Source organism: Cervus canadensis, chromosome 1, assembly GCF_019320065.1.
Source record: "Cervus canadensis isolate Bull #8, Minnesota chromosome 1, ASM1932006v1, whole genome shotgun sequence".
NCBI lineage: Eukaryota > Metazoa > Chordata > Mammalia > Artiodactyla > Cervidae > Cervus > Cervus canadensis.
In genome coordinates this window covers 42,279,380-42,307,218 of record NC_057386.1, presented here as the reverse complement: position 1 = coordinate 42,307,218, position 27,839 = coordinate 42,279,380, and the positions used below count along the sequence as shown (strand labels likewise).

Genomic DNA, 27,839 nt, shown 5'->3' with positions numbered 1-27,839 from the left:
GGCACAGGTTCAATCCCAGGTCAGGGAACTAAGGTCCCGCATGGTGTGGCCAAAAAAAGAGAAAGAAAATATAGTTCTGTCATTGTTGCCGTGTTTATAACCACCCTGGCATTCTTCCAACGTCTTCACCTGTAACTTTAATTCTTTTGCAACACTTCGAGGAACAGAAGGAAGGGCCAATAATAATGATTTCCATTTTACAGAGGAAAGACAAAGAGGCGAAATGCACTGTCAGAGGTCACCTGGCTGGTTTGTGTAGCAAGACTTTCTGTTCAACCCAGCCCAGCAGAGCTGGATTCCATCTCTCCAGCAGGTGCTCATGCAACCTGGGGGCCTACAGATGGATTGTAAGGCGAAGAAAGGGAGGGGAAGGCTGTAGATCAGGTGACTTCAAAGACATAGCAAATGTTAATAGGTATGAGGGTTCTTTCTATGGGGAGTGATGAAAATGTTCTAAAATTAGATTATGGTGATGGTTTCACAGCTCTAAATATACTAAAACACATTGATTTGTACACGTTAAATAGGTGAATTTTATAGTGCGCAAATTATATCTCAACAAAGCTGTTAAGATATATCAGGGTTTGTTTTTTTTTTTTTCTTTGAGTTTGTGCTAAAGATGCATGTTTGGGTGCTAAAACTCTAAAGAAATGCAAGCAAGTGATTACTGTAAAAGTCAAGATGCCTTTTAGGTGGAGAGAGGGTTTTGTAACTGGAATGGGGAAAGAGCCTCTGGGGTTGGTAGCAGGGTTTTATTTCTTGACCTGAAGTGTAAAGGGTGCTTAATAACAATAATGATTATTCCTTACGCTGCACATGTGTTTTGTGTAGTTTTCTCTATCTGTTCTGTTATGGGCTAAAATGGTTCTAAAGAAATGGGGGAAATCAAGTATGAGATGATACCATGTGCTGGCCAGACTGTAAGGACCCGCCCCCGCACTTCCTGGTATTCATGCTCTTGTGAATCCCCACCCCTAAATGTGGGCAGGTCCCGTGACTTGCTTCTAATCAACAGAAAAAGGCAAAGGTGAAGGGATGCGTTGGTTATATGTCCGTGTGGTTACATTACAGAAGATTTAATGTCGGGACTGACCTGGTGGTCCAGAGATTAAGAATTTACCTGCCAACTCAGAAGACACTGGTTCGATCCCTTGGTCTGGGAAGATCCCACAATTCATGAGGCAACTCAGCCCCTGAACCACAACTACTGAACCTGTGCTCGAGAGCCCGTGCTCCACAAGAGAAGCCACTGCATGAGAAGCCTGCGCACCGCAGCTGGAGAAAGCCCGCATGCAGCATGGCCAAAACTAAATAAATTAAAAAACATTTTTATCACACACCAACATGAACTAGCCACAGGTATATAGATGCCCCCCCCCCCCTTGAATGTATGGCAGAAACCGAACCAGTATTATAAAGCAACTACTCTTCCATTAAAAGTTAACGATTTTTTAAAAAATTAAAGTTGTTAAAAGATTGAATGTCCACCTTTTGGGAGACTTGATCTCCCTCTGTGGCTTTGATGAAGTAAGCAGCTACGTTGCAGAGGCCCACTGGGTAAGGAACTGGGGTCCTCGGTCTGAAAACCCACAAGGAACTGAATACTGCCAACAACCACGTGAGTTTGGAAGCAAGTCCTTCCCCAGGGGAGCCTCCACGTCACCCGGCCCCAGTTCACACTCCGACTGCAGCTTTCAAGACTCCAGAACAGAAGCCTCAGCTAAGCTGTACCCTGACTCTGGCCCATAGAAGCCTTGAGATTGTAAATGTGTGTTGTTTGAAGCCACTGAATGTGTGCTAATAACATTACACATGCCTGACAGCATGCCCCCTGTGGGTGGGGAGGAGGACCCCCAAAATCAATCTCATTGTCAGTGATTCACTAGAAGGACTCACAGAATTCAGCAAAGCTGCTATACTTGTGACTACAGTTTATTACAATGAAAGGATATAGGTTAAAATCAGACATGGAAAAAGGCCCTCTCATTATAGGGCCATTGCTTAATTCTCCCAGCATGATGTGTGACAACACACACGGAATACTGCCAACGAGGGAAGCACATCCAAGACTCAGTGTCCAAAGCCTAGATTGGCTCACGGTAGGCAGATTGCCCCGTGGCTCAGATGATCAAGAGTCTGCCTGCAATGAGGGAGACCTGGGTTCAATCCCTGGGTCAGGAAGATTCCCTGGAGAAGGAAATGGCAACCCACTCCAGCATTCTTGCCTGGAAAATCCGATGGGTGGAGGAGCCTGGCAGGCTATAGTCCACAGGGTCGCAAAGAGTCGGACACTGAGTCACTTTATTTTGTAGGCAGAATCACTGCTCATATGGCTGATCTTAGTTTCCAGCTCCTCCAGAGATCGAGCTGATACTGAGTGGCCCAAGGGCCTCCGATAAAGACAATCTTATCAGGCAGGAGATTCCAAGGGCTTAGATATTATCTCCTACTCAAGAGCCTGTCCTTTCTTTGGACCAGGAGGGTTTGAACAATGCAAGTTAGCCAAGTTAAACAGTTACTTTGCATCCCTCAACTTTGAAAGTTCATTCCTTATTTGTTTGCGATTCCTTTCTTTATTTTTAAAAATTATTTTTGGCTGGGCAGGGCCCTGGTTGTGGTGAGCGGGAGTTATTCTTCCTTGGGGTGTGCTGGCTTCTCCCTGTGGTGGCTTCTGTCGTTGCCGGGCATGGGCTCCACGGCTCCAGCACTCAGTAGATATGGCGCACTGGCTTAGCTGCTCTGTGGCACGTGGGATCTTTTGGAATCAGGGACTGAACCCATGTCCCCTGCATTGGCAGGTGGATTCCTAACCGTCTGGACCACCAGGGAAGTGCTGAAAATGGGATTCTTAAGTTGCCACCCTGCTAAAAGTCAGAGAGACCCAGAAATCGATGTGCTTTAACACCCGGGGAATGTTTACACATTCATTTGCCTAATAGTCAGAGAATTTCCAGGGTATAAGCCATACAGCCAGAAGGCAGGGTGTAGAGGACAAGAGACAGAGATCGGGCACTCAAAGAGAGGCTTCGCCTGATCTGCCTTGGAATAGAAGGCAAGTTTTCCCTCCTCAAGGTCCAGCCAGATGCCCACCACACTAGGTCTGTCTGAGCCGAGGACAGTTTCCTTGACCATGCACCATGCAGAGAGCTTGCTGGTCCCTTTCCACTCTACACACCAGGAGTCCGTGGTCCTTCCCAGGATCTGGTCACGCCTCATCCCCCGCGAAGCTACCCCGACTGCCCAGTGGCTACAACGCTGAGTGTCCACTTCCCAGTAATGCTGCCCGGAAGAGAGGGCCTGGGAACACAAGGCCTGGCTGGAGGCAAACCTCTCAGGACTCCAGGAATTGAGCTTTGGGAAGTCAGACACAGTCACTGTCCGGAGGTCCGTGGACACCACTAGATTACAGGAGAGGCTCCGAAGCTCAAAGGTTGGACTGATGGCCCCTGGAGGAAAAAAACCAGAACATGACCAGTCAGCTCTGATGGTTCATGCTACGAGGTCCTCAAATAGCGAAAAGCATCTGTGTATCTTTGAATGCGATACAGTTTTACTTATACTAGCATTACAGTCGGAATGTCAACTTACAGTGGAACCTTGTTATACATACCCCTGATGCTGTTCTAGTAACAATACCTGCCTCTCCCACCTTCATTTCTACTTACCGATGAGCCTTCTTTCAGGAAGCTGTCTGTGAAGCTCACCCCACAAAAGTCACCTCTTGCTCTTCCCCTAATGCTTTACCTGATCTCTAGTGATACTTACCATTTTCTACCAAGAGTAGAGTGATTGATGACCATGGCTATTTACATCTCTCTGGTTATACTAAGCTTCCTGATTAAGGCTCATGTCTTATTCATTTTGTATATTCCATACTGTTTTCCACTAAGGGAGTAAATAATTGCTAATACACAGCATTCCTACTGAAACTCATATTTACACACGTTTACTCACTTACCCTGATGACAATCCCACAAGGAAGTAAGTACTACTATCTCCATCTTACAGATGAGGGAACTGAGGCTCTGAGAGGTTACATGACTTCTCCAAGATCAGACAGCTAGTGAGTGGAGCAGTTGGCTCCAGGATCCATGCCCTCAAGGATTATTCCAGACTTGGGCAGTGATGGTAGTTTAGCCAGGTTGGGGCATTGGCAGTTGGCTGTAAGTGGTGGCTCTGGCATGGATGCCCAAAGGTTGCCTGTGTTCTGAGAGCTCAGGGGTCTGGCTCAGCCTGGAATTCGGGAGTCTTCAACCCCTTTTGCCTTTGTCATCAGCTCCCCATGGGGAGGGGCCAGGTGTGGAGGAACAAGCCAAGGGGTCTAACAGCAGAGAGATGGACACAACATGCTCTTATAGCTCCTTGCTCCACCAAGTCAAACCCGCGCTATAGGCGGATCACATACTTACATCGAGCAAACGAGGAAGCCTTCTTGGGTGCAAGGCGGCTCTGGTCAGGCGGTGGGCATGAGGAAGAAGATGGAACTTCTGGGAGTTCAACTATGGAATCAAACACATTGGGAGAGGGAGATAGTCCCATCAGAAAAAAAAAGGCACATAGAAGATATCCAAACATCATGATCAACACACACAGCTTGTCTTTCTCATCATCAGCATTTGATCAGGGAGTACATCCAGCTTAGGTGTATCTAGTCCCATATTCTTACTGTGGACTCCACCCCCCCCACACTGAGTCCTATGCTCCTTGCTGGCAGAGATTTTATTCATCTCTGTATTCTAAGCATTTACCCATTGCCATGTACATAGGAAGTATTTAAAGCATATTTATCAAATAAATTAACTAATATGGTTCCAGGAGATCACAGCACCCTCACCCCCAGAATCTCCATGACCTCAGGTCAATGCTTTATTTTTTTTTTTTCCTCAGGTCAATGCTTTAAACCGTTATTAAACTGGGAAATATGAATTGAAATGAGATTCACCACAACTGCTGATACCTATTTCCTCTCAATATATTGAAGTTTGGTTTTCATTTTATTGAAGTATAGTTGATTTAGTGTTGTGTTAATTTCTACTATACAACAAAGTGATTCATGTATGCATATATATATTCTTGTTCATATTCTTTTCCATTACGATTCATCACTGGCTACTGAATATAACTCCCTGAGCTATACAGTAGGGCCTTGTTGTTTACCCATCCTGTATATAATAGTTATACCTGCTAATCCCAAGGCTTGTCAGGTGGCTCAGTGGTAAAGAATCCACCTGCCAATGCAGGAGCCTCAGGAGATGAGGCTTCAGTCCCTGGATTAGGAAGATCCCCTGGAGGAGGAAATGGCAACCCCTTCCAGTAGTCTTGCCAGGACAATCCCATGGACAGAGGAACCTGGTGGGGTACAATTCATGGGGTTGCAAAGAGCCAGACATGACTGAGTGACTGAGCTAACCCCAAACTGTACTAAATTTTATTATTACCTTAAAGCCACTGTGTGCTTACAATGACCACAGGAAGTGGCAGAAGGGAAAGTAAGAGAAATGCTAGGATATGGACCATGAAGGTGAAATCTTCCCCATTTGTATCCTGAAGGGACAGCAGCATAAACTGAACGGAAGAGTTGGATGATGTAAACTTACAGTGTAGATAGATACAGTACAGTACTGTAAATGTATTTTCTCTTCCTTATGCTCTTCTTAATAACATTTTCTTTTATTCTAACCTGCTTTACTGTAAGAATATAGTGTATAGTACACAAAACATACGAAGTGTGTGTTAATCAACCGTTCACGCTATAGTATGGCGTCCAGTCAACAGCAGGCTACTGGAAATTAAGTTTTGGGGCAGTTTTAAGTTTTTGGTGCCCCTAATCCTCATGGGTTCAAGGGGCAACTGCACTCCCCAATAATTAAATTTGTATTACAAATAATCACCCATACTGGGTAAGCCCAAAATGGTTATAAAAACTGTAGTATGCATTAAAACCCCCCGCAAAGTTGGTAAAAATACAAATCCTTGGTACTTAGTCCCAGAGATGCTAGCTCAATAGTTTGGCAACGGGGCCTGGATTCTGAATTTTCATTTTTTAAGGGTGAGAAGATTTTTACTTAATACTATGACGTGAGCATAATATTGATATCAAAGTCAGAAAAAACACATTAGAAAAAAAAAATAGGCTAACAAACTGGAGATTATCTGCATTCTTTGTAGTGTTACAGAAAGTCCTGGGCCATGCCTCGAGAAACACTGTGCTGTTTGCGTGATTTCCGTGGCAGCTCATGGTCTATTTACATAGGGTCAAAGGAAACCATTGTGAGGAGGCAGCCAAATTGCTTAGCAGCTGTTAAAGGGCTGACTTGAAGAACAGCTAATCTATTGTCTTAAAAACAATCTTGTGAGAACTTCAGGGAATGATGGTTCAGGAAATATTCAGATCTTGTGTTTTAAAGCTGCCCTGGACTGGCCCAAACAATCAAAATCAAAACAGCCAAAATAGGGACTTCCCTGGAGGTTCACAACGACGACTGGCAGTCCCATGGTTAAGACTGTGAGTTTCCAGTGCAGGGGGTGCAAGTTCTATCCCAGGTTAGGGAAACTAAGACTCCACGTGCCTTGAAGCTGCCGTCCCCCCCAAAAAAGACTCCTCTTTCCCCTACAGCGGAATAAGCTTTAAAAAAACAAAAATAGCCAAGATAATAAAAATCGTACTTGCTAAGACATACTTGAATTTTCTAAGCTGGATTGTTTAAAAAACCATTTTATTTCTGAAGTTGCAGTGAACGGGGGCTGCTCTCTAACTGCGGTCTCAGGCTTCTCACTGCGGTGACTTCCCTTGTGGCACAACGTGGGTTCTAGGGCGTGCGGGCGTCGGTGGTTGTGGTTCTCGGGCTCTAGAGCAGAGGCTAAGTAGTTGTGTTGCACGGGCTTAGCTGCTTCTCAGCATGTGGGATCTTAGTTCCCCGACCTGGGATTGAACCAGTTTCCCCTGCACTGGCAGGCGGATTCTTACCCACTGTGCCACCAGCAAAGTTCTGTTATAATCTACATTGTTACTACTTAACATGTTAACACTGGTCAGAGATTATAGTTGAATAGAATTTATCAAGAACTGTATACAAAGTTGCATTCTTCATTAATAAGACATTTACTAGTGAAAAATTAAAAAGTTGCCTATTTCTGAATCTCCTCAAGCAAAATAGGTGTGCAGTGAGCTAGCAAAATCAGGTCTAGGTTCTGGATTTATAAGTCTTAGAAAATGAGTTTCTGTCTATTAAGGGCCTGTGTTACATCACACCTCCAGTCAGGTCCAAAAACACATCCAGCCACAAAAATAGCTCAGCCCACTCCTTCCTCATTCACATCCCAGGGAACACGCAGCTGGGCTCAGAGATCCTGTTCCCTCAAAACGAAGCCATGGAACACTGCCCCAGCTTCCATAATCCAACCTCCTCTACCAAATAACATCAACTCACCCTGTGTTTGTTCTTCAAAGGCCCCTTTCTGCGTGAAGTTTTCTCGTAATTTTTCTTGGATCTCTTCTAAGTCATGGAGAATAGCTTTCATTTTTCGCTCAGGTGGGCTGGAACTCAGTTTGGGAGAAGCCAAGGAAACGTCCACCCCTTCCAACAAAGTCTATTGATGAATAAGAACAGAATGAAAGAGAGGGAGGGGGAAGGGGGAGGGAAGGAAGGAAGAAAGAAAGACAACCTTTTAAGGAATGCAACAAATATATTCCAGTCCTGCCAACCATCTATAATTTTCTACTTACCTCCCAACAGGTTTTTCAAAATATAATTAGGCCCTCAAAATACATGCCTTGAAAACAATCTGGAATACATTATTATGGCAATGACATTAGAGAATAGCAATTTCTGGGTGATGGGGTTATGGTTGGGTTGTGGTTCTTAAACTGCTACGTATTTTCTAGTATTCTGTACAACAGACACAGAATTCTAAGCTCATACCCTCCAAAAAGTTTTAAAATTTTAGGCCCATCTTATAGGGGCTTTACAAAATAAATAATACAGATAGGCACTAAGATAAGCCACAGAGGCTGAAATAGTCTTTCCCCGACTGCTATCATCTTATCATAATAACTCTTCCCACGGGCCAAGACAATCATGCTGCCTGCATCCAGTCTCTGGGGCCTCCAACACATACTCTGATTTTCTTTACCTTCAGGTCCTGTTTTTCCCCAACACAGTCTCTCATCTGCTCACCACTTTCCTACCTCCAGGACTTGACTCTCCTTCCCAACTTAGGAAAATCCATTTTCCATTCTTTTGGTCAGTCATAACAGGAGTAGGTACTACCTCTTGCGTATTTTCCACTGCTCACCTCTAATTGCCTAACAACCTTCCAAGATGGGTTTATCACCCCCATTTTGCAAAAGAAGGTTAGGGCTGTGTGTGCGCTCAGTCGCATCTGACCCCATGGACTGTAGCCCATCAGCCTCCTCTGTCCATGGAATTTTCTAGGAAAGAATACTAGAGTGGGTCGCCATTTGCAGGATTAGGGTTAGGGTTAGTTAACTAAATTGCCACAGTTAATTTGATTTTCCCACATTTTCACATTGCTTAAGCACATTTTCAAACAAGATATTAAAAAAAAAAAAAAAACTCCCCATTAAACCAATGAGGAGCAGGCCACAGATCATTTGTTGTTCTTGTTTTACAGATAGAAGCCTGAGACTCAGAAAGATGAAATGACTGGCCCAAGGTCGTAACACTAGTGAGTAACCACGTCAGGACTGACAGACTCTCAGACTTTCTACCCCAACACACTGCATCCCTGAGGACCCATTTATTCACTCATTCAAATACTCTGGGTATTTACTGAGCATTTACTCTATCCCCAGCACTGTGCCAGGCCTGGGAAAACAGGAGTGAACAAAAGAACAAAAGTCATCAAGGTCTCTGCCCTCCTAGAGCTTAGAGTCCAGTGCTAGGAAGAGGAAAGAAAGACATTAATAAATTATGGTACCAATCACTATCAAGTCACAAGTGTGACAACTGCTGCAAATGAAAGGTACATGGAATCACATACATGAGAGCTTCTAGTAAGGGGACTTGACTTGTTCAAGGAAATCAGTGAAGGCTTCTTCAAGGAAGTGATAATCTAGTCGAGGTCTGAAGGATGAGCAGGCATGACCTACATGACAGCGAAAAAGAACATTCCATGGTATGGGCCCCGTGATGAGAAGTGTGACACTATAGTGGGAACAGAACGGAGTGATTAGGAGGCTTTGGTAGAAATCCAGATCAGAGATGGTCATAGCATTGGATTAGAGACGTTTTTAAGGAGCTCCAGAATAGTAAATAGGTTCAAGAGATGTTTAGCCAGGGGATGGAGGAGGGCAACATGATCCTCAGATTTCTGACTTGGGAACCTGGAATGGTTACAGGGTCAGCTGCTCAGATGGGATACCCAGAGGAGACACAGTTCAGGACAGATTAAGTGTGATGTGCCTCTAAGATGCCAAGAGGAAAAGATGAGAAGGAAGACACCAGATCAGAGGAGGGTCCAGGCTGAAGCTACGTTTGTGCACAGGGTGGGTAATTAAAGCCACAGGTGTGGACAGGGCCATCTGAGGGAAAGAGACAGTGACCTACAACTCAGCCTTGAGGAATCCCAGCTTTTCACTGCTGAGCAGAGGACAGTAAACCTGCCAAACAGACGGAAAAGGAGCAGCCAGAGAGACATGGGAAAAGACTGGAAGACTCGTATCTCAGAGCTAAGGGGAAAGAAAGCTCGAAGAATGAAGTTGTGAAAAGCAGCGGACTCACTGATATACAGAAAACAAATCTGTGGTCAGCAGTAGCTGGTGGGAAGTTGCTTTATAGCACAGGGAGCCCAGCTCGGTGCTCGCTAGTGACCTCGAGGGGTGGGACGGGAGTAGGATGGGAGGGAGGCTCAAGAGAGAGGGGGAACTGTGTGTGTTCGTGTAGCTGCTTCACTGTGTGGTACAGCAGAAACTAACACAACAGTGTAAAGCAACTGTACTCCAATAATGAAATTTTTTAAAAAAGAAAAAAGGGGGGGAAAGATCTTTTATCTCTGGTCATGGCAGAACAGGTTTCAAAAAAACATTGTCTTTTAAATATATTCAGTTATTACACAGTGTTTTGTAAAGGTATACACATATATTAAATATATATAAATATTAAAAAAAAATTAGTGGGAGAGAGGCGAGAGAGGCAACATGGGGCCCGGGAGTGAGCGGTAAAAACTACTGGGCATGAGTTAGGCTACAAGGACGTGTTGTACAACACTGGGAACAGAGCCGATGTTTTGTAACAACTGTAAACGAAATGTAGCTCTTAAAAATCATACAGAATTAAAAAAAAAAATGATGTTGTGGTCAACTATGTCATAGGCGGCTGAAAGGCCACTGAGAATAAAAGCTAGAAGGTCTGCAGGATTTGCACAGAGCTCACTGGTGATCTTCGGGGAGTAAGGTGGTTACGTGGAGTGATAAGGATGGATGCAAGCCTACTTGAAGCCTTCACACCTCACCTCAAACATTCCAAACTCCCAGTTATCTGTGTTTGCAAGGTGAAAGACTGGGATTTAGCGCATCCTTCAAGGGCAAACATATTCATGTTGCTTCCCAGAGGTCCCAGGGAGCTGTCCCTAGCCCCATCCCCTGGCACATCCTTTCTTCTCCCAGATGAGCCTACCACAGCCAAAATGCTCACTTCTTTATCTGGTTCAGATTCAGGGCGTTGTCTCGGACTCTGAAGGTTCCTGACAATATCTATAAGCTGTTCCACCAGCTTTGCCAGCTCCTGGTCAACTTCTGTGATGCTCTTTGATGCCTCCACCTTTAAAAGAGCAAAGCAGAAGATAAAGCTGGACCCGGGAACCAGCCCTAGACAGAGGGAGCCCTAAACACTGGATAAAGGAAGCGGTCAAGGAAGTGACAAAAATGTCTAGAGGAAAAGGAGGTAATGTCCTCAGACCTTCCGCATGCCCACGTCCCCCTACTGGTTGTTCAGCGGCCATAACAGGGAAGCAGAGTTCATCCATCGGATGGGGCCGGGGGCGTGGGGGGTGGGAGTGAGGCACGAAGGGAAGACTGGGGTCATTTTGAACGGGGGAAGTCAGAGAGGAAGCAGGGTGGGAGCCTGGGGATTTGGTGCAGGTGGCAGCTGGTAAGCTGCGTGGAAGGCATTTGGCTCAGGCTTCAGGCCCACTCTCACCTCTGACTCATCCTGTGTCTTCACCACTCCTTTAAAAAATTAAAGCGACCACCTCTCGTTCCCTTTAACAGTGAAAAGCATCTACTATGAAAGGATTGTGGAGATTCTAGATTGCTGTACAGATGCAAGCTCTTTTTGTTTATTGGCGTCCTTCACATTCAAAGAAACATTCAGATGAGAATGCTAAACAACTCCACTTCCAGAGCTTCATCTGCGCAGCTGCCTGGCTGAGAGTGGGAGGAAGTTTGGCCACCAACATATTCTGGCAACAACCTCAAGACCTGGAGAGGCATCAAGGGCAGGCGGGGCCCAGAACTCATTGGAGAAATCTGAATTACCTCCCAAAGGGGTCCTACATAGAACCACAGAAATACAAGATTTTCATCATTCTACTCTAAATAAACCAGAGTTTTTAATAACTTTGGGGGGACAGCTTTCACTTTTTAAATTATGCTGGAACCTCAAAAACTGGAACTAATTTTTCATCTCTAAGAAGCACTGATGTCCCTCAAAATAGCAGGTGTTTCAGAAGTCATATGCAGACTAATTTGCAGAGGAAGGTGGCTGACCACTGGTAACATTGTTTGTTCTTGTATGTCCAGGTCTCACTCCTAAACATTCTGGCAGCTGGAATTCTGAAGTGGAGCCCTTATCTAGACACCTGAGCAAATTAAAAACTTTTATAAATAAGTGTTGGTGCTTTTTCTATCCATAAAACTGCACACTTATCGTGCTGAATTTAGAAAATGCACAGAATTGAAAGAAGAAACATTTTAAACCATCCAATATCCTACCATCCATAAGCAATTGTAATCTGAAAGCCAATGCAAAGTATATTCAGTCACTATACTAACAAATAGTTTTAAGGACCTGAGGGATAATGCTGTATTTATTCATCTGTGGCCACACCACTCGGCTTGTAAGGTCTCAGTTCCCTGACCAGGGATAGAACCCAGGCCATGGCAGTGAAAGCCCTGAATCCTAACCGCTGGACCACCAGGGAACTTCCAATGCTGTATTTATAACCAAGAAGAAGAAAACAGCTTTAATTATAAGGGGGGAAAAAAAAGGAAGCAACCAATATGTCCATTAAAAGGTGAATAGACAAACTGTGGGACATGCATGCAATGGAATATTATTTGGCAATAAAAAGAAATGAGCAGTCAAGCCACAAACCTTAATTATGTTTAGTGAAAGAAACAAGTCTGAGAAAGCTAGATACTGTGTGATTCCAATGGTATGACATTCTGGAAAAGCCAAAGAGATAGCAAAAAAATCAGTCACTGCCAGGGGTTGGCGGGGGGTGAGGGGATACAGAAAGGTGGGGCTCAGGGGGTTTTCAAGGCAGTATAGCTATAACTGCAGATACCTGACTTCATGCATTTGTCAAAATCCATAGACTGGTACAACAGGGAGTGAACTGCAACTATGGATTTTAGTAAATGACAATGTATCAATATCGGTTCACAGGACTCCCCTGGTGGTCCAGTGGTTAAGAATCTGCCTGCCAGTGCAGGGGATTGACCCCTAGTCCAGGAAGATTCCACATGCCACGGGGCAAGTAAGCCTGTGCAGCGCAGCCACTGAGCCCTCGTGCCCTAGAGCCCCTGCTCCACAACAAGAGAAGCCACCGCAATGAGAAGCCCAAGCACTGAAACTAGAGCGTAGCCCCGACTCAACACAACTAGAGAAAGCCCATGGGCAGCGATGAAGACCCAGTGCAGCCAAAAAAATAAATCAAAATTTAAAATACTGGTTCATAAATTGTAACCAAGGAACCAAACTAATGCAAGAGAGTAATAAATAAGGAAAAATGTGAGGGGAGTAAGGGCACTTTCTGCAATACCTGCTCAATTTTCTATAAATCTAGAACTGCTCTAAAAAGTAAAGTCTATTAATTATTTTTGGGAAAAAAAAGAGGAGTAGATAGCTCCAAGCTTTCTGGCTCTCCATCACTCCCTAGCCTGCCCCAACACATCACACACAGAAACATCACAGAACAAGCAGAAACTGTCAGAACCAACTTTTTGAGGCAGAACTCTGGCAATCACTGACTCAAAAAAACACAAACTGGCAGTAGGAAGCTTTGTGACATTCTGACCTGCACTTGCCTCATTTCTCTTCCTGGCTCAGTGACAGTACTGAAAATTTCCAGCATGACACTCTGGTCCTGGTTCCCAAAGGCACAGAAGAGATCTTAGTCACAAACCATTGCATATGCCTGTTCTAACCAGGCTTGGGGCTGTCTGAGGGAATGACACAGGGTGCTCATTCATCTTTGTTTCACCTAACTTGAAGCTCAGCCCAGAGAGGTGGTGGGCATTGCTCAGAAATACCGCAAGAGGAGTCAAACTTGCAGGTGTCCGGGGCAAAAGATCATGGTGTAAACTGACAATATCCTAAGTCCCGGTGGCTAACAGACTAGGAGCAAATTGACCTCAGTCCCTGGAGCAAAAGTTGACGAAAACTGGAACCCTTCTACTTTGTTAATGGGAATGCAAAATATTGTTGTGTGGAATGCAGTTTGGCTGTTCCTCAGCTAGCTAAACACAGAATTGTCATGTGAGCCAAAAATTCTGCTCCTACTGGAAAGAACTGAAAATAGGAACTCGGATATCTGTACACCAATGTTTACGGCAATGTTACTTGTGATAACCAAAGGGTGGAAACAATCCAAATGTCCATCAGTGTTTGAATGGATTTAAAAAAAAAAAAGTGGTATAATCAAACAAGGGAATCATTATCCAGCCACAAAAAAGGGAATGAAGTTCAGACTTCCCTGGTGGCCCAGTGGATACAAGTCCGCCTGCCAATTTAGGGGACATGGGTTCGATCCCTGGTCTGGGAAGATTCCCCCTACCTCAAAGTGATTAAGCTGCTGCCCAACAACTTCTGAGCCTGTGCTCTAGAGCAGGAGAACCGCAACTACTGAAGCCTGCATGCCCTAGAGCCAGTGCTCAGCAACAAGAAAAGCCACCGCAATGAGAAGCCTTCACACTGCAACTAGACAGTAGCCCCCACTCACAACTAGAAAGCCTGAGCAATGAAGCAATCTTCATAGCAATGAAGATCCAGTGCAACTGAAAATAAACAAATGAATGAATAGTTACCAAAAAAAAAAAAAAGGGAATGAATTTCACATTTACGCTACAACACAAATGAATCTTGAAAATGGTATAGCAACTGAAAGAAGCTAAGGCTAGAAACAAAGTGGCAAATACTGCGTGATTCCACTTGTATGAAATACATAGAGGAGGCCAAGTCACAGAGACAGAAAGTAGATGAGAAGGTACCACGGGCTGGAGCGAAGGGAGAAGTCACTGCTTCAACGGTACAGAGTTACTGTTTGTGGTGATGAAAAGGTTTTGGAACTCGGTCGTGTTGATCATTGCACAGCAGTGTAAATATAATGCCACCGAACGGTACGTTTAAAAATGGTTAAATGGCAATTTTATGTTATATAACGTAAGCAAATTTTAGCACAATTAAAAATCGACTGAGCGACTGAACTGAATTGAAAAATCGTCAGAGAGATAGACAGGCTGCAGAAAGAGAGGAAATAAGTGGAAATAGGCCAGGGTAGATAGTAAGTTGACAGGATTTCAGATTTGGATTTTTTTTTTTTTTCCTGCTTCTTCATATTTCTCTGAACTTTGCAAAGAACGGGTTCTATGTACAGCCTGAGAAAACTAAAGTGAAAGCGGAAACAATCAGGAAGAGAGGAAGCGCCCTGAGGGTACCGGGGTGCAGGCGGCGCGGATGAGCTGAGGGCAGAGAGCAACCGCCTGTCCCACCTCCCTACCCGCGGCTGCGCCGTGGGGCGCCCGGGTACGGGCGCCGGGCGAGATGCCGGGCCGGGCTCCGGGCCGGGGTACGGGCTCGGGGCCTCCAGCTCTCGCGCCGCCCGCCTGTACTTGTCAGCCAGGTCCTCCAGCATGGTGTTCTTCCGCAGCTGCAGCGGCCCGGGGGCGCCCTCGCGGCAGGTGGGGCAGAACCGGCCGCGCCTCGCGTCCCACAGGTCCACCAGGCAGTCGCGGCAGAAGCTGTGGCCACAGGGCAGCGTGGCGGGCCAGGCCAGCAGATCGTGACAGATGATGCAGCCCAAGTCCTCCTCCGCCAGCCACACGGGGACGGCCCCGCCCGCGTCCAGGCCCGCCATGGTCCCCAGGCCGCCCCCGCCCCCGTGGCTCGGGCGCGGAAGTCGGGGCCACGTGGGGACCGCCTGCCCCCGCTACGTCTTCGCCGGCTCCTCCCTCGCTCTCTGCGGGTCTGCTCCTCCTTCGCTGCCGCTCACGTCCACCCTCGTTTCCTTTTTCCAGTCCTACTGCGAGCTCACTGGGAAATCAGCTCGCCCTAAGCTGCTAGAAACAGGCCGATGCCATAAACAGAAAGGAATTTGAGTCCGGCTGTAGTGACCCAAAGCCTGTTATACAGAGTGAAGTAAGTCAGAAAGAGAAAAACAAATATTGTATATTAACACACACACCAGCCAATCCTAAAGGAAATCAACCCTGAATATGCATTGGAAGGACTGAAGCTGAAGCTTCAATACTTTGGCCACCTGATGCGAAGAGTTGACTCATTGGAAAAGACGCTGATGCTGGGAAAGAGTGAAGGCAGGAGGAGAAGGGGACGACAGAGGATGAGATGGTTGGATGGTATCATGGACTCAATGGACATGAGTTTGAGCAAACTCCGGGAGATGGTGAAGGACCAGGAAGTCTGGCCTGCTGCAGTACATGGGGTTGCAAAGAGTCGGACACAACTGAGCAACTGAACAACAAAAAACAACTCCCACACACACATATAGAATCTTAAAAAAAAAAAAAAAAAGGTACCGTTGAACCTATTTTCAGGGCAGGAATAGAGACACAGGCATAAAGAACGGACTGGTGGACACAGTGAGGGGAGAAGGCGGGGAAATTGAGAGAGTCGCATGGGCTACATTCATGCTAGTGCTCAGTGACTTGAGTCATGTCCGGCTGTTTGTGACTCCATGAACTGTAGGCCACCAGGCTCCTCTGTCCATTGGATTTTTTTAGGCAAGGATACTGGAGTCGGTTGCCATGTCCTCCTCCAGGGGATCTTCCCCACCCAGGGTTGGAACCTGCTGTCTCCTGCATTGCAGGCAGATTCTTTACTGCTGAACCACCAGGGAAGCCCCATATATACACTACTAGATGTGAAGTAGATAGCTAGTGGGAAGCTGCTGTTAGCAAAGGGAGTTGGGCTCAGTGCTCTGTGATGTGAGGGAGACTCAAGAGGGAGGGGAATGTATGTGTACTTAAAGCTGATTCTTGGTGTACAGCAGAAACCAACACAGTATTGTAAAGCAACTATCCTCCGATTAAAAAAGAGAAAAGCCAGCTCATTAAAACTATAAAATTTTTTAAAAAGAAAGAAATGTGCTGATATCCCCAAAATTTTCTTTAGCTTTATGTTCCCCAACCCCCATTAAATTGCAACCTGGAGAAGAAAAAGGAGAGGATTCAAGAACTTGTTTTCTGAGATGCGCCCACTAGGTGTCATTCAGCTACTCCATCAAGCAGTGAGGGATTGAAGAAGACTGGGTGCAGGTAGCTAGCAAGCGCTTTAAAGTCTGATTTCTTTGTCTAGGGTGGAAACCCGGCATGGGTAGTTTTTAAAACCTAACCCAGATGATTCCGGGGCTTCTCAGGTGGCACTAGTGGTAAAGAATCCACCTGCCAATACAGGAGATGCAAGAGACACCGGTTTTGTAAAGTAATTAGCCTCCAACTAATAAAAATAAATGAAAAAAAAAAAATAAAGATTTATTAAAAAAAAAAAAAAAAGACACCGGTTTGATCCTGTATTCTTGCCTGGAAAACTCCATGGGACAGAGGAACCTGGTGGACCACAGGCCATGGGGCTGCAAAGAGTCGGACACAACTGAGCACACACACACAGATGATTCTAACGTGTAGCCAAAGTTAGGTGAGCTTTAGACTTTTAAAATCGTTATCACATGCAGAATTGTGCCACTGTTGCCTTACTGCTCCCTGCTGGCTGAAAGCGCATTACCTGCTAGACTTCAGGATGAAAATAACTAAAGTCTGTTTTCTTGAGGGAGCACACCTGGCCCTGGTGGGGCTTTCTCTCTTCCTCCTCTCTTATTCTAGTCTTATGTGCATGACAAACACATAACATATAAGAGCTGGAAGAGCAAAGTCCCCAAGAGGCAAATGAACTTTCAGGCTTACAGAGCAATACCTGAATGGCAGAGACCAGGACCCTTATCTCTGTTATCTGTTGCAATGAACTAAAAATGTCCTATATTTTATTTCACCCCATATTGCCTGGGATCAAAATAGGTACCAGATAATATAAATTTGTGGCTACTTCCAACACTGGAAATGACAAGAAATACTCTTTAGCGCTGCTCATCAAAGTCTGCACTATCTATATGTGAAAAAAAGAGCATGGTGATCCACCACCAGACATTATTTTCAATAACCTCTCAGCTGACAACTTGATTAGATTTTCGTTTATTTTTTTGTTAAAAGCAAAGAATTTGAAACCACCTGTGTTGCAAAAGTTATTGGAATTAACCACTTTCTCATTTTCTGGGAGGTAGACTAAAAAGACTTTGAAAAAAATGTGAAAGTTGCTCAGTTGCGTCCAACTCTTTGCAACCCCATGGACTGTAGCCCACCAAACTCCTCTGTCCACGGAATTCTCCAGGCAAGACTAGTGGAGTGGGTTGCCATTCCCTTGTCCAGGGGATCTTCCTGAACCAGGAACTGAACTCAGATCAGACACTATCAATTATACCAGTTACTCTTTTACTTAGAGGCACTTTGTTTAACCTGATATACTCAGAAAGGCCTAGGAGAATTAGAATATTGATCATTTATATAGACCTTTGTTAATCGAATTTTTTGGAAAGATACTTGTATCTTAAATACTTGAAATGTATGTCCTTTGAAAGTTTGGAGCTGTGAATTTAGCTCATTCAGTACAGGTAAAATATATGCCACACAATCTAATTGGCGGTGCCAGTTCTCGTAGTTAAACCGGTTGGTCAGATCAAACTCATCTTCTATATAGAGAGAGTCGGTCATCGTTGTTAAATTCGAGTGGATATGTTAATATACATCCCTGTGATGCTGAGCTCTAATGCTAAGTCAGATGGGAAAGGACAAGGGTCTTGAGTTTGTATGCAACCGCCATTAATATATTCTGTCAGGGCTCCTTTCTTTTGTTCTCACTTCAGGGACAAAGCATATTTTGTCAGGGGAAACGTCAGTAAACTGCTAACCTAAAATAATAAAACAGCCAGTTATTTTACCAGCAAAAGGGGTTTATTTGGGAGCAGCAAAGAATTGCAATTCAGGACAGGGAACTATGGTGAACCACATACAACTCCAGTTATGCAAAGGACAGGAAACTCTTATTATGGAGAAGGAGGGGAAGTTGGGATAGACTTCTAGAAACAAAAGGTCCATTGGAGGAGTTTGAAGTACAGTGGCTTTTTATTGGCTGAGCTGTTGCCAGGCGAGGAAAAAAAAAAATCTTTCTGCCCCCTGCTGGCAGAAATAAAGCAGTGTCACTTCCTGCTGGTGATGCAAGGTCCATCTCTTCCTATAGGGGTCTGTATTGACATGGAGTTATATGTACCTGATAGAGCTTCCTGCTTCTGGCCTCCTGACTCCTGGTTAGTTTTCCCTGAATTAATTTTCACCAAACATACATCACCCATATTTCCACTCTATAGGAATGCAGAACACACAAATATAAGCCACCCTATTTTTAATGCCAAACTTTGTCACCAACAAAAATCTGCATTAAATGAAGGAAATCACAAACCCTGACCTCAATGCCTTGATTTAAGACTTCACTGGCACTGTTAAAAGAATGAAAAGTTATGGACTGGAGGAAAATATTTGCAAATCCTATATCTCTAAGGACTTGTATCCAGAATCCAGAAAAAAAAATTTCAAAACAATAAGAAAACGAACCATTTAATATCACATTTGCCTTGACAAAACTGTTTCATCTTCTGGGGATAATTGCTTTAACTTTATTTTATTTTATTTATTTATTGTATTTATCTGGAAAATAATACACTAAAGATAAACTTATCAAAAACAAGTCTTATGAACAGGCATTTTAAATGTTTAATATTGGACTAATAAAATAATAAAACACCTGTGAAATTTTGAACATTGTTGTTGTTCTGGATACAAAAGGTCTAATTTAGATTAAATAAGGTCTGAAACACCTTTATGAAACTTATTTTGCTCAATGGGTATGATATTAAAGTTATGTATATATGGAGGTGAAATGAAAGCTACTCAGCTGCTCTTTTTGACCCCATGAACTATAGCCCACCCGGCTCCTATATCCATGGGATTTCCTAAGCAAGAATAGAATACTGGAGTGAGTTGCTGTTTCCTTCTCCAATTGCTTTAACTTTAAAGAAAAGCATATTAGTTTGAAAACTGTGCCTCTCCAAGTTGAATAAATTTGCAAACTCTAGTGTAAACTAGTATTATTTTAAAGGGAGACTATATAAATTTAAGAGCAAGTTCAGTATCAAGTGTCCTGCAAATTCCTCTTACAGCTTTTTTGGACAATTTATATTACTCCTGGTTATAATTAAAGTGTTCTGTATATTGATTCATGTTAGAAAAGTGTATAAAATTGTCATTATTACCAACAAGGACCTATTGTATAGCACATGAAACTTGGCTCGATGTTATGGGGCAGCCTGGATATGAGGGGAGTTTGGGGGAGAATGGAAACATGTATATGTGTAGCTGAGGCCCTTTGCTGTTCACTTGAAACTATCACAACATTGTTAATTGGCTGTACCCCAATACAAGATAGAAAGTGTTTTAAAAATTATTACTGATTTGTATTATTAAATGTTTTCATCTCAACATAAGTTCTTGTAACTGCTTAGCTAAGTCACATATTAACCTTTTCTTAGAACTTCAAAATTAGCTCATTCATATGCAGTGTGACATCAGTGAGAAAACATAATCACACTGCCTTAGGCCTTCGATTACTGACTATTTTGCAAGCACTCCTTTAGTTTCAAGAAAATCTTGAGTTGAAATGAACAGTACATTAAATAATTGTAAAACTTGTTCAAAACTCAATTAAAAAAATACGAGCTCACTGAATTGTCTTCCATATCTTTCAACAGTTCTATAAATTGGCAGTGCTTCATAGCATTCTCATGTACATGCTGAGCAATTTTAACAATTGTATCCATGACAGTTTTCATAGTCTGCTTCAAAAAACTGAACATAAATATTTTTACTTTGTGTCATACAATGGAACAAAGTCATGAGAATCATCAGAACCTTATTTTAAAATTTCAACATTTGAATTTTTGACCTAACATAGCTAAAGGAACCCTCTGTCACAATAAAGATTGGGTTTTCCATATCTACCTGAAATTCTTTTCTTAGAGATATAAGATTCAAAAACATCTACAACATGACTTTTTAGGCTGTGGATTGACATTTCCTCATAAATGTAAAAGTCCTTTGAAACAAAACTTACCCATATTATTCATTGTTAGTCTAGTATCACATAACTCACTTAAAACTAAAAAAAAAAAAAGTCTACAGTTTTTTCAAATTTTGAATCAGTTGATCTCTGACATTATTAGAAAAAAAAATCTCATGTTCTCCAAGTAATCATTTGGCAGCTTAATTGAAGATACTTCACTTTTTGTAAAATTTAGTTCTAACTTTTTTCCATATCATTAAATTTTTTTCCACAACTAAAATAATAGAGATCTTATGCAATGCAATGGCTAAATTAAAATATGTCTTACCAAAGCTACTAAGATGTGTCTGAAGTAACAATGTTTTACACTGCTCCAGTTTCTTATTTTAAATTTAAATTATTGAAATTTAGGGACTCTCCTGGTAGTCCAGTGGTGAAGATTCCATGCTTCCACTGCAGGGGGCATGGGCTTGATTCTTGGTTGGGGAACTAAGATCCTTCATACCAGGTGGCATGGCAAAAAATAAATTTTCTTTAATTGTAAAATTAGATAAAATGAAGTAAAATTAAAAATTCATTTCCTCAGTTACATTAATCACATTTCAATGCTCAATGAAAACATGTGGCTATTGTCACCATATTGGGCAGTACAGCTGTAGGTCATTGGTTCTTCTTTTCCAATTTAAGTGTAATTTACAATAGTGTGTTAATTTCTGCTGTACAGAAAGTGACTCAGTCATATATACATTCTTTTTTATATTCCTTTCCATTATGGTTTATCCCACGATATTGAATATAGCTCCCTGTGCTATACAGTAGGTTCTGTTGCCTGTGTGTGTGCTCATTCACTCAAGTCATTTCTGGCTCTTTGTGGCCCCATGGACTGTAGCCTGCCAGGATCCTCTGTCCACGAAATGTTCCAAGCAAGTATACTGGAGTGGGTTGATGTGTCCTCCCTCCAGGGAATCTTCCTGACCCAGGGATTGAACCTACCATCTCTTTCATCTCCCGCATTGGCAGGCGGATTCTTTACCATTGCACCATCTGAGAAGGCCAAACACGAGTTGTCTGTGTAGGTCACTGATTCTTATGCATTTCCCTTTAATTAATGCTTTAGCAACATCATTTCAATTTTGAAACTTTTATCATTCAGTTATAAATCTAATTTCCCATGTGATTTCTTTTTTTGATCAATGATTATATTAATGTGTCTATTTTTCCCTTAAATTTTGCCCATTTTTGCTGCATGTACTCTGGGGCTATATTTTTAGGCACATGACACATCTATGATCCATTCTGTCTTTTAATGAATTACGCCTTTTATAGTTATGAAACATTACTCTTTATTTCTGGTGTTGCTCCTTATCTTGAAAAAAGTACTTTATCTGATCTCAGTATAGCCTCTCCAGCCGTTTTATTGTTACTTTCTGCATGGTGTATATTTTTCCATACTTGTTACTTCAACTTATCTATGTCTTAAAATGTCTTTTTATGGAGGAAGAGTCAGACCTTGTGACATGCAGGATCTTCTCCTGACCAGGGATTGAACCTGTGCCCCCTGTAGTGGAGGGGCAGAGTCCTAAGCACTGGGTCACCAGGGATGTACCCTAAAATGTCTTTTTAACAGCATGCAATTGGGTCATGATTCCTTATGTTCTCTGACAATCATGTACTTTAATGTAAGTGTTTAATCCACTAATATTGAGTGCATTAATTATTGATATGACCAGGTCTCCCTTTTGCTCTTTATTTTCAATTTATCCCATCTATTTTTTTTATTCATTTTGTCCTTCCTGTCCTGCCTTCTGGGTTAATCAAATGCTTTTAAAAATTCTGTTTTAATTTCCTTGTTAGCTTTTTAGCTATACCTCTTTGTACTACATGCTATGAGTCATTAAGAATTACAGTATACATCCCTGACTTCTCACAATCTACTTAGACTTCATTTTGTATCACTTCATGTAAAATATAAGAAGCTTGAAGTGAATAGTTGTATTTACTTCCCCTCCAGGCCTCCATGAGGTAGTTGTCATATACATTACCTCTATAGGTGCTATAAACCATAACACATGTAATTCTTGCTTTAAATAGGCAGCCTTTTATTTACTTATATCTTTACCATTTCTATTACGCTTTATAGATCAGATCAGAGTTTCTGTCTGGTATCATTTCCTTCTACCTCAAAGAACTTTCTTTAGTATTTCTTATACTGCAATTCTGTCAGAAATCTATGCTTATCTTTATGGGAAATATTTTTTGTTTGCCTTTTAAAAATAAAAATCTACCTTCATGCATTTTTTATTGTGATAAAATATCAACAGGAAGTTTACCATTTTAATCATTTTTAGGTGTTCAATTCAGTGACATTTTGCCTTCTTTTCTAAAGATTTTTTGGTTTGTTATCTATATAGAATTCCAGATATATGTATTCCAGATATATATATCTGGAATTCTCCAGGCAAGAATACTGGAGTGGGTAGCCATTCCTTTCTCCAGGGAATCTTCTCGACCCAGGGATTGAATCCAGGACTCCTACATTGCAGGCAGATTCTTTGCCATCTGAGCCACTAGGGAAGCCCCAATATCTATCTACATATCCTTTATTCTTGAAAGAGGTTTTCTCTAGCGTTCTAATTTGATTTTTTCCCTTAGAAATTAATTTCTTTGTAATCTTTTTTTTTTTTTTTTTTATTAGTTGGAGGCTAATTACTTCACAACATTTCAGTGGGCTCCTAAGAATCCCAAATTACCTGTTTTCTTCTCTTTCTTCCTCTCTGGACCACAAGTTCCTTTATTGATTCTCTCATTCTCAGAACTTAGCAGAGTGTAACAGAGTGGTTAAAAAAAAAAAAGGCAGGCAAGTAACATGACCCTTAATATACATACAGCCCAGCAGGTGCTGAAACAGACAATTTCAAGGTGCTTTAGGAGCCAGAAGAGGAAGCAACCATGTCTTCATCCGGGCAGTCAGGAAGCCTCAGGAAAGACAGCTTGATGATGTTGCTCGTCCTCTGATCGGTGGATCAAAGGAAAATCCCATGAAAAACCAGAGACTCTCTTAAAGACTCTCCCAACCCTCTGGGTCTCCACTGAAATGAAAACAATGTCTTTCTGCACGTCACTCAAAGGAATAAAGAATCATAGAGCCTAGACCTATTTCTCTAACATTGCAGCCACCCGCGATTTCTTTCCGTTCCTCTTGCCCATCTGGGAGCCTTTGAACATTTTCCTCCCTTACCCTAGAGTGTTTTCCTGGCCCTCTTCCCTTTGACTAATCTCTGAACAGTTTAAGGTTTCAACTTAGACGTCACTTTCTGGAGAAGAAGGAGGATCCCTCTTCCCGCTCAGGGTGAACCCTGTTGCTACACACCTTCGCAGCAGCCCACACTTCCCCTTTCTGAACACTTGCCTCATTGTCCTGCCCTCTGGTAGGGCTGTTGTCCGGTGGGCTGAAATCTGTGACAGCGGGGACCACGTCATCGGGTTCCTGCCCAAGCAGAGTCTGGCACCTGGGAGGTGCTCAGAAATAGCTGTTGCTTCCAAAAGTTCAGCAGTTGCTACAACTTCCTCATTTGAAACAGAAAAACCAAGGCAGAGAGTTGGGAAAGTGAGTTTTCCAACAGTCTCATTAGCAACCAGTATTCTTGCCTGGAAAATCCCATGGACGGAGGAGCCTGGGGGGATACAGTCCACGGGGTCACAAAGAGTCGGACGCGACTGAGCACACACACATGCATTAGTGGCAGGGCCAGACACGGTACTCAGGCTGGATAGCTCTCTCCCTGGGGTCCAGCTGAGTTGTCATCCTGCCCTCCTTCTTTCCTCCCAGAGTGTGTAGATGGGAACACTGTGCTTTGGGGGGAGGGGGTTGTTTGTTCTTTTGTATTAGCTATACTTTTATATCTTCTAAGATGTGCACAAAGGTAGAAGTCTCCCAGGAACATTTTCAATTCATGGGGAAAACCCACTACTTTTGAAGAGTGAAAAGTGGATACTTTTAAAGTAATTTCCCCCCAACTTTTAAATTCGAAAACTTTCAGGCCTATAGGAAATTTTCATGAATTGGACAATAAGCATCCAGGTATACTTCATCTAGATGAAGTTGCTAACATTTTGCACAGTGGTCCACTTTCTCTCTCTCCCCGAGTGTGTGTGTACACAGACCTTCTTTTTCATAAATACACACAATATATCTAAGTAGATACTCTGTATGTACAGATACATTTATATTTTGCTGAACCATTTAAGTCAGTTGTAGACATATTATATTTTATCCCTGAACACTTCAGAATGTATCCCTAAAAACAAGAGCATCCTCTTACACAAATACAGCACAATATCACAATCTTACAATACTACTAGCTAATATACATCCATATTGGAACTTTCCCAGTTATCTTGATTACATCTCAAAAACTGTTTCTTTTAAATCCAAGATCTAATCAAGAATCATGAATTGCATTTTGTGGCTATGTCTCTTTAGTCTTATCTAATGTAGAACAGTCTCCAGACTACTGGATCTTTCATGATACTGGCAGTCTTGAAGTGTCTAGCCAGTCGTTTTCCAGAATTTCTCTAATGTGGACTTGTCTGATTGTTTCCTCATGGTTGGATTCAGATTAAACTTTTTGTCGTTTTCTGTTTTTCCAGCAAGCTTGGCTGATGCCACGGGTGTCTTCCCATTGCAGTGCCTTCATTTCCGGTGCCCTGAGCCCCGAGGACATTTACCAGCTCCCCAGACCCCTAGGGCAGCAGGGAGGCCCAGGGAGCCGGCAGGTAAAGGCCAAAGCTCTGGTCTTGGCAGAGTTCACTGCCCGTGACAGCTGCCGACTGGGGGTGGGGGGCACTCCTGCAGGGCCCCCAAGGCCGAAGTGGTAACTTCTCCTTTCCACCAGGTGCGCTGGGTGGCCAGTGGGTCACCTGTGGCTGCAGTCACTCTCCGTTGACAGAGCTACAGAGGGGACAGAAAGAGGGCTGGGGGCGTGGCTGTGCCAGCGAAGTCCCACCAGCGGGAAGGGACATCGAGAGGAGAGGGGAACAATGACAGAGGGAAACGGAATAAAAAAAACAGACCAAAAAGTGGTAGATAAAGGGGACACACACACAGCAGAGGAGGAGAGAAGAGCAGAAACAGAAACAGCAGCAGCGACTCAGAAGCACAGGCCCCTGGGCGGAGTCGGGGGAAGAGCACCAGCTAATGTTCCTCGTTAACAACTTCCCAGCCCATTACAGAGGCCCTTCAGCTTTGGGATTTTTGGAGAGAGAAGCAAGTCTGTGTTTATCCTGGTCAGATTCAAAGGGCACCAGGGTTTCTCCCCAGGGGCTGCATGGGGTCACCTACTCAGCTTGTACTTTTCCAAACTCAAACTTCTCCTTGGTGTCCCAGGAGCCAGAAGGCCCTGGGCCAGAAGTTTCCTGCTCAGAATGTCTCCCCTCCTTCCACGAGGCTGTCTGCAGATGGGGAAGCCTGCTTGAGACACATCTGGGGCAAAGGGGAGGAACAGGAGAGGAGCAGACAGACCAGAGCCCAGAGAAGAACAGCACCCTAAAAATAGCCTTCCCTCTATGAGTGGGGAGGAACCCAGAATCCCAGGAGCTGCCGGCGGGTGTGACCTTCCTAACAGGCCGAGGATTTCTCACGGGAAAAGGGACTCAGGGGCAGGGAGTGGAGGGACAGAGAGGCTGCTTGGCTCCTGGGAGGGAGCAGGGTAGAACACGGGACCTAAGCAACAGTTCGGGCTTCCCTGGTGGGTCAGTGGTAAAGAATTCGCTTGCCAGTGCAGGAGATGTGGGTTCGATCCCTGAGTTGGGAAGATTCCCTGGAGGAGGAGATGGCAACCCACTCCAGTACTCTTGCCTGGGAAATCCCATGGACAGAGGAGCCTGGCAGGGCTACAATTCATGGGATCGCAGAAGAGTCAGGCACAACTCAGAGACTCAACAACAACAAAAGCGACAGCTCTGCCAAGACGAAGCTCATCTGGATGCCACTAGTGGAAGCTTCCTAGTAGAGGAACTTAGTGTGGACAGAGAGGGTTTTGGGGCAATAATGCGCACTGTCTGAACTTCTCTTTGGCCGGAAGAGAAGAAAAGGGAAAGAGGGCAGTCAGGAGCCATGACCCCGGTTTCAGGACTCACAGCTGAACCCAAGTGAAGAAGCCCCTTTCTGCCTACTCTCCTTGGCCAAAGGAACACACGCAGGGCCCTGTATCTTACCAAGGAGGTTGAGGGGCGTCAAAGGGCTGGAGAGGACCTCCCGAAAACTCTCCAGCCATTCACGCTGCTCCTTCTCGCTGGGGCAGGTGAAGACAAACCTCCGATGGGGGGTGACGATGGTGAGGCCAGCTTTCCAGCGGTTCCCTCGGATGCCCTTGGGCAGGTCTTCGAACACCTGGTACCCCTGTTCGTTGCTCCCGAGAAACACCTGGCCCAGCTCGAAGGCATCCTGAGAAGAGAGGACAGAGGTCATCAGAGGCCACACCTGGGGCAGAGGGCCACCTGCAGGCCTGAGAGCCCCCAGGTCCATCTCAGTAAGAGGTGTGTGTGTCTCTGTGTCTGTGTGTTGTGTTGTGTGTTTGTGTGTTGTGTTGTGTGTGTGTTGGGTGGGAGGCCTGAGAGCCCCCAGGTCCATCTTAGTAAGAGGTGTGTGTATCTCTGTGTCTGTGTGTTGTGTTGCGTGTTTGTGTGTTGTGTTGTGTGTGTGTTGGGTGGGAGGCCTGAGAGCCCCCAGGTCCATCTTAGTAAGAGGTGTGTGTGTCTCTGTGTCTGTGCGTTGTGTTGTGTGTTTGTGTGTTGTGTTGTGTGTGTGTTGGGTGGGAGGCCTGAGAGCCCCCAGGTCCATCTTAGTAAGAGGTGTGTGTGTCCCTGTGTCTGTGTGTTGTGTTGTGTGTTTGTGTGTTGTGTTGTGTGTGTGTTGGGTGGGAGGCCTGAGAGCCCCCAGGTCCATCTTAGTAAGAGGTGTGTGTGTCTCTGTGTCTGTGTGTTGTGTTGTGTGTTTGTGTGTTGTGTTGTGTGTGTGTTGGGTGGGAGGCCTGAGAGCCCCCAGGTCCATCTTAGTAAGAGGTGTGTGTGTCCCTGTGTCTGTGTGTTGTGTTGCGTGTTTGTGTGTTGTGTTGTGTGTGTGTTGGGTGGGAGGCCTGAGAGCCCCCAGGTCCATCTTAGTAAGAGGGCTGTGTGTGTGTTGGGTGGGGGCCTCTG

At 44.0% G+C, this 27,839-nt stretch overlaps 2 protein-coding genes across 4 annotated transcripts in view; both read right to left on the bottom strand.

Annotated features, from left to right (window-relative positions):
• Positions 1-73: 73 nt before the first annotated feature.
• RNF135 (ring finger protein 135) lies at positions 74-15,401 on the bottom strand. Its single transcript, XM_043480626.1, has 5 exons — positions 14,962-15,401; positions 10,656-10,781; positions 7,431-7,590; positions 4,410-4,499; positions 74-3,446 (listed from the first exon to the last, which is right to left on the bottom strand). The coding sequence occupies exons 1-5, from the start codon at positions 15,316-15,318 to the stop codon at positions 2,917-2,919; spliced, it is 1,263 nt and encodes a 420-aa protein (XP_043336561.1). The 5' UTR covers positions 15,319-15,401; the 3' UTR covers positions 74-2,916.
• Positions 15,402-24,855: 9,454 nt separating this feature from the next.
• Positions 24,856-27,839, bottom strand: part of ADAP2 (ArfGAP with dual PH domains 2) — a 28,725-nt gene continuing 25,741 nt past the window's right edge. For all 3 annotated transcript variants that reach the window (XM_043480543.1, XM_043480548.1, XM_043480535.1), the window contains 2 exons: positions 26,859-27,087; positions 24,856-25,593 (listed from right to left, as the gene is read on the bottom strand). In XM_043480543.1, the coding sequence (XP_043336478.1) occupies positions 25,559-25,593; positions 26,859-27,087 (264 nt within the window). In that variant the 3' untranslated portion in view covers positions 24,856-25,558. The remainder of the gene's footprint in view (positions 25,594-26,858; positions 27,088-27,839) is intronic.

Coding starts and splice junctions, on each gene's coding strand:
- RNF135 (XM_043480626.1), bottom strand. CDS start 15,318: ATGGCGGGCCTGGACGCGGGCGGGGCCGTCCCCGTGTGGCTGGCGGAG. Junction 7,591..10,655: donor AATCTGAACCAGATAAAGAA/GTGAGCATTTTG, acceptor ATTCATCAATAG/ACTTTGTTGGAAGGGGTGGA. Junction 3,447..4,409: donor GGCTTCCTCGTTTGCTCGAT/GTAAGTATGTGA, acceptor TTTTTCCTCCAG/GGGCCATCAGTCCAACCTTT.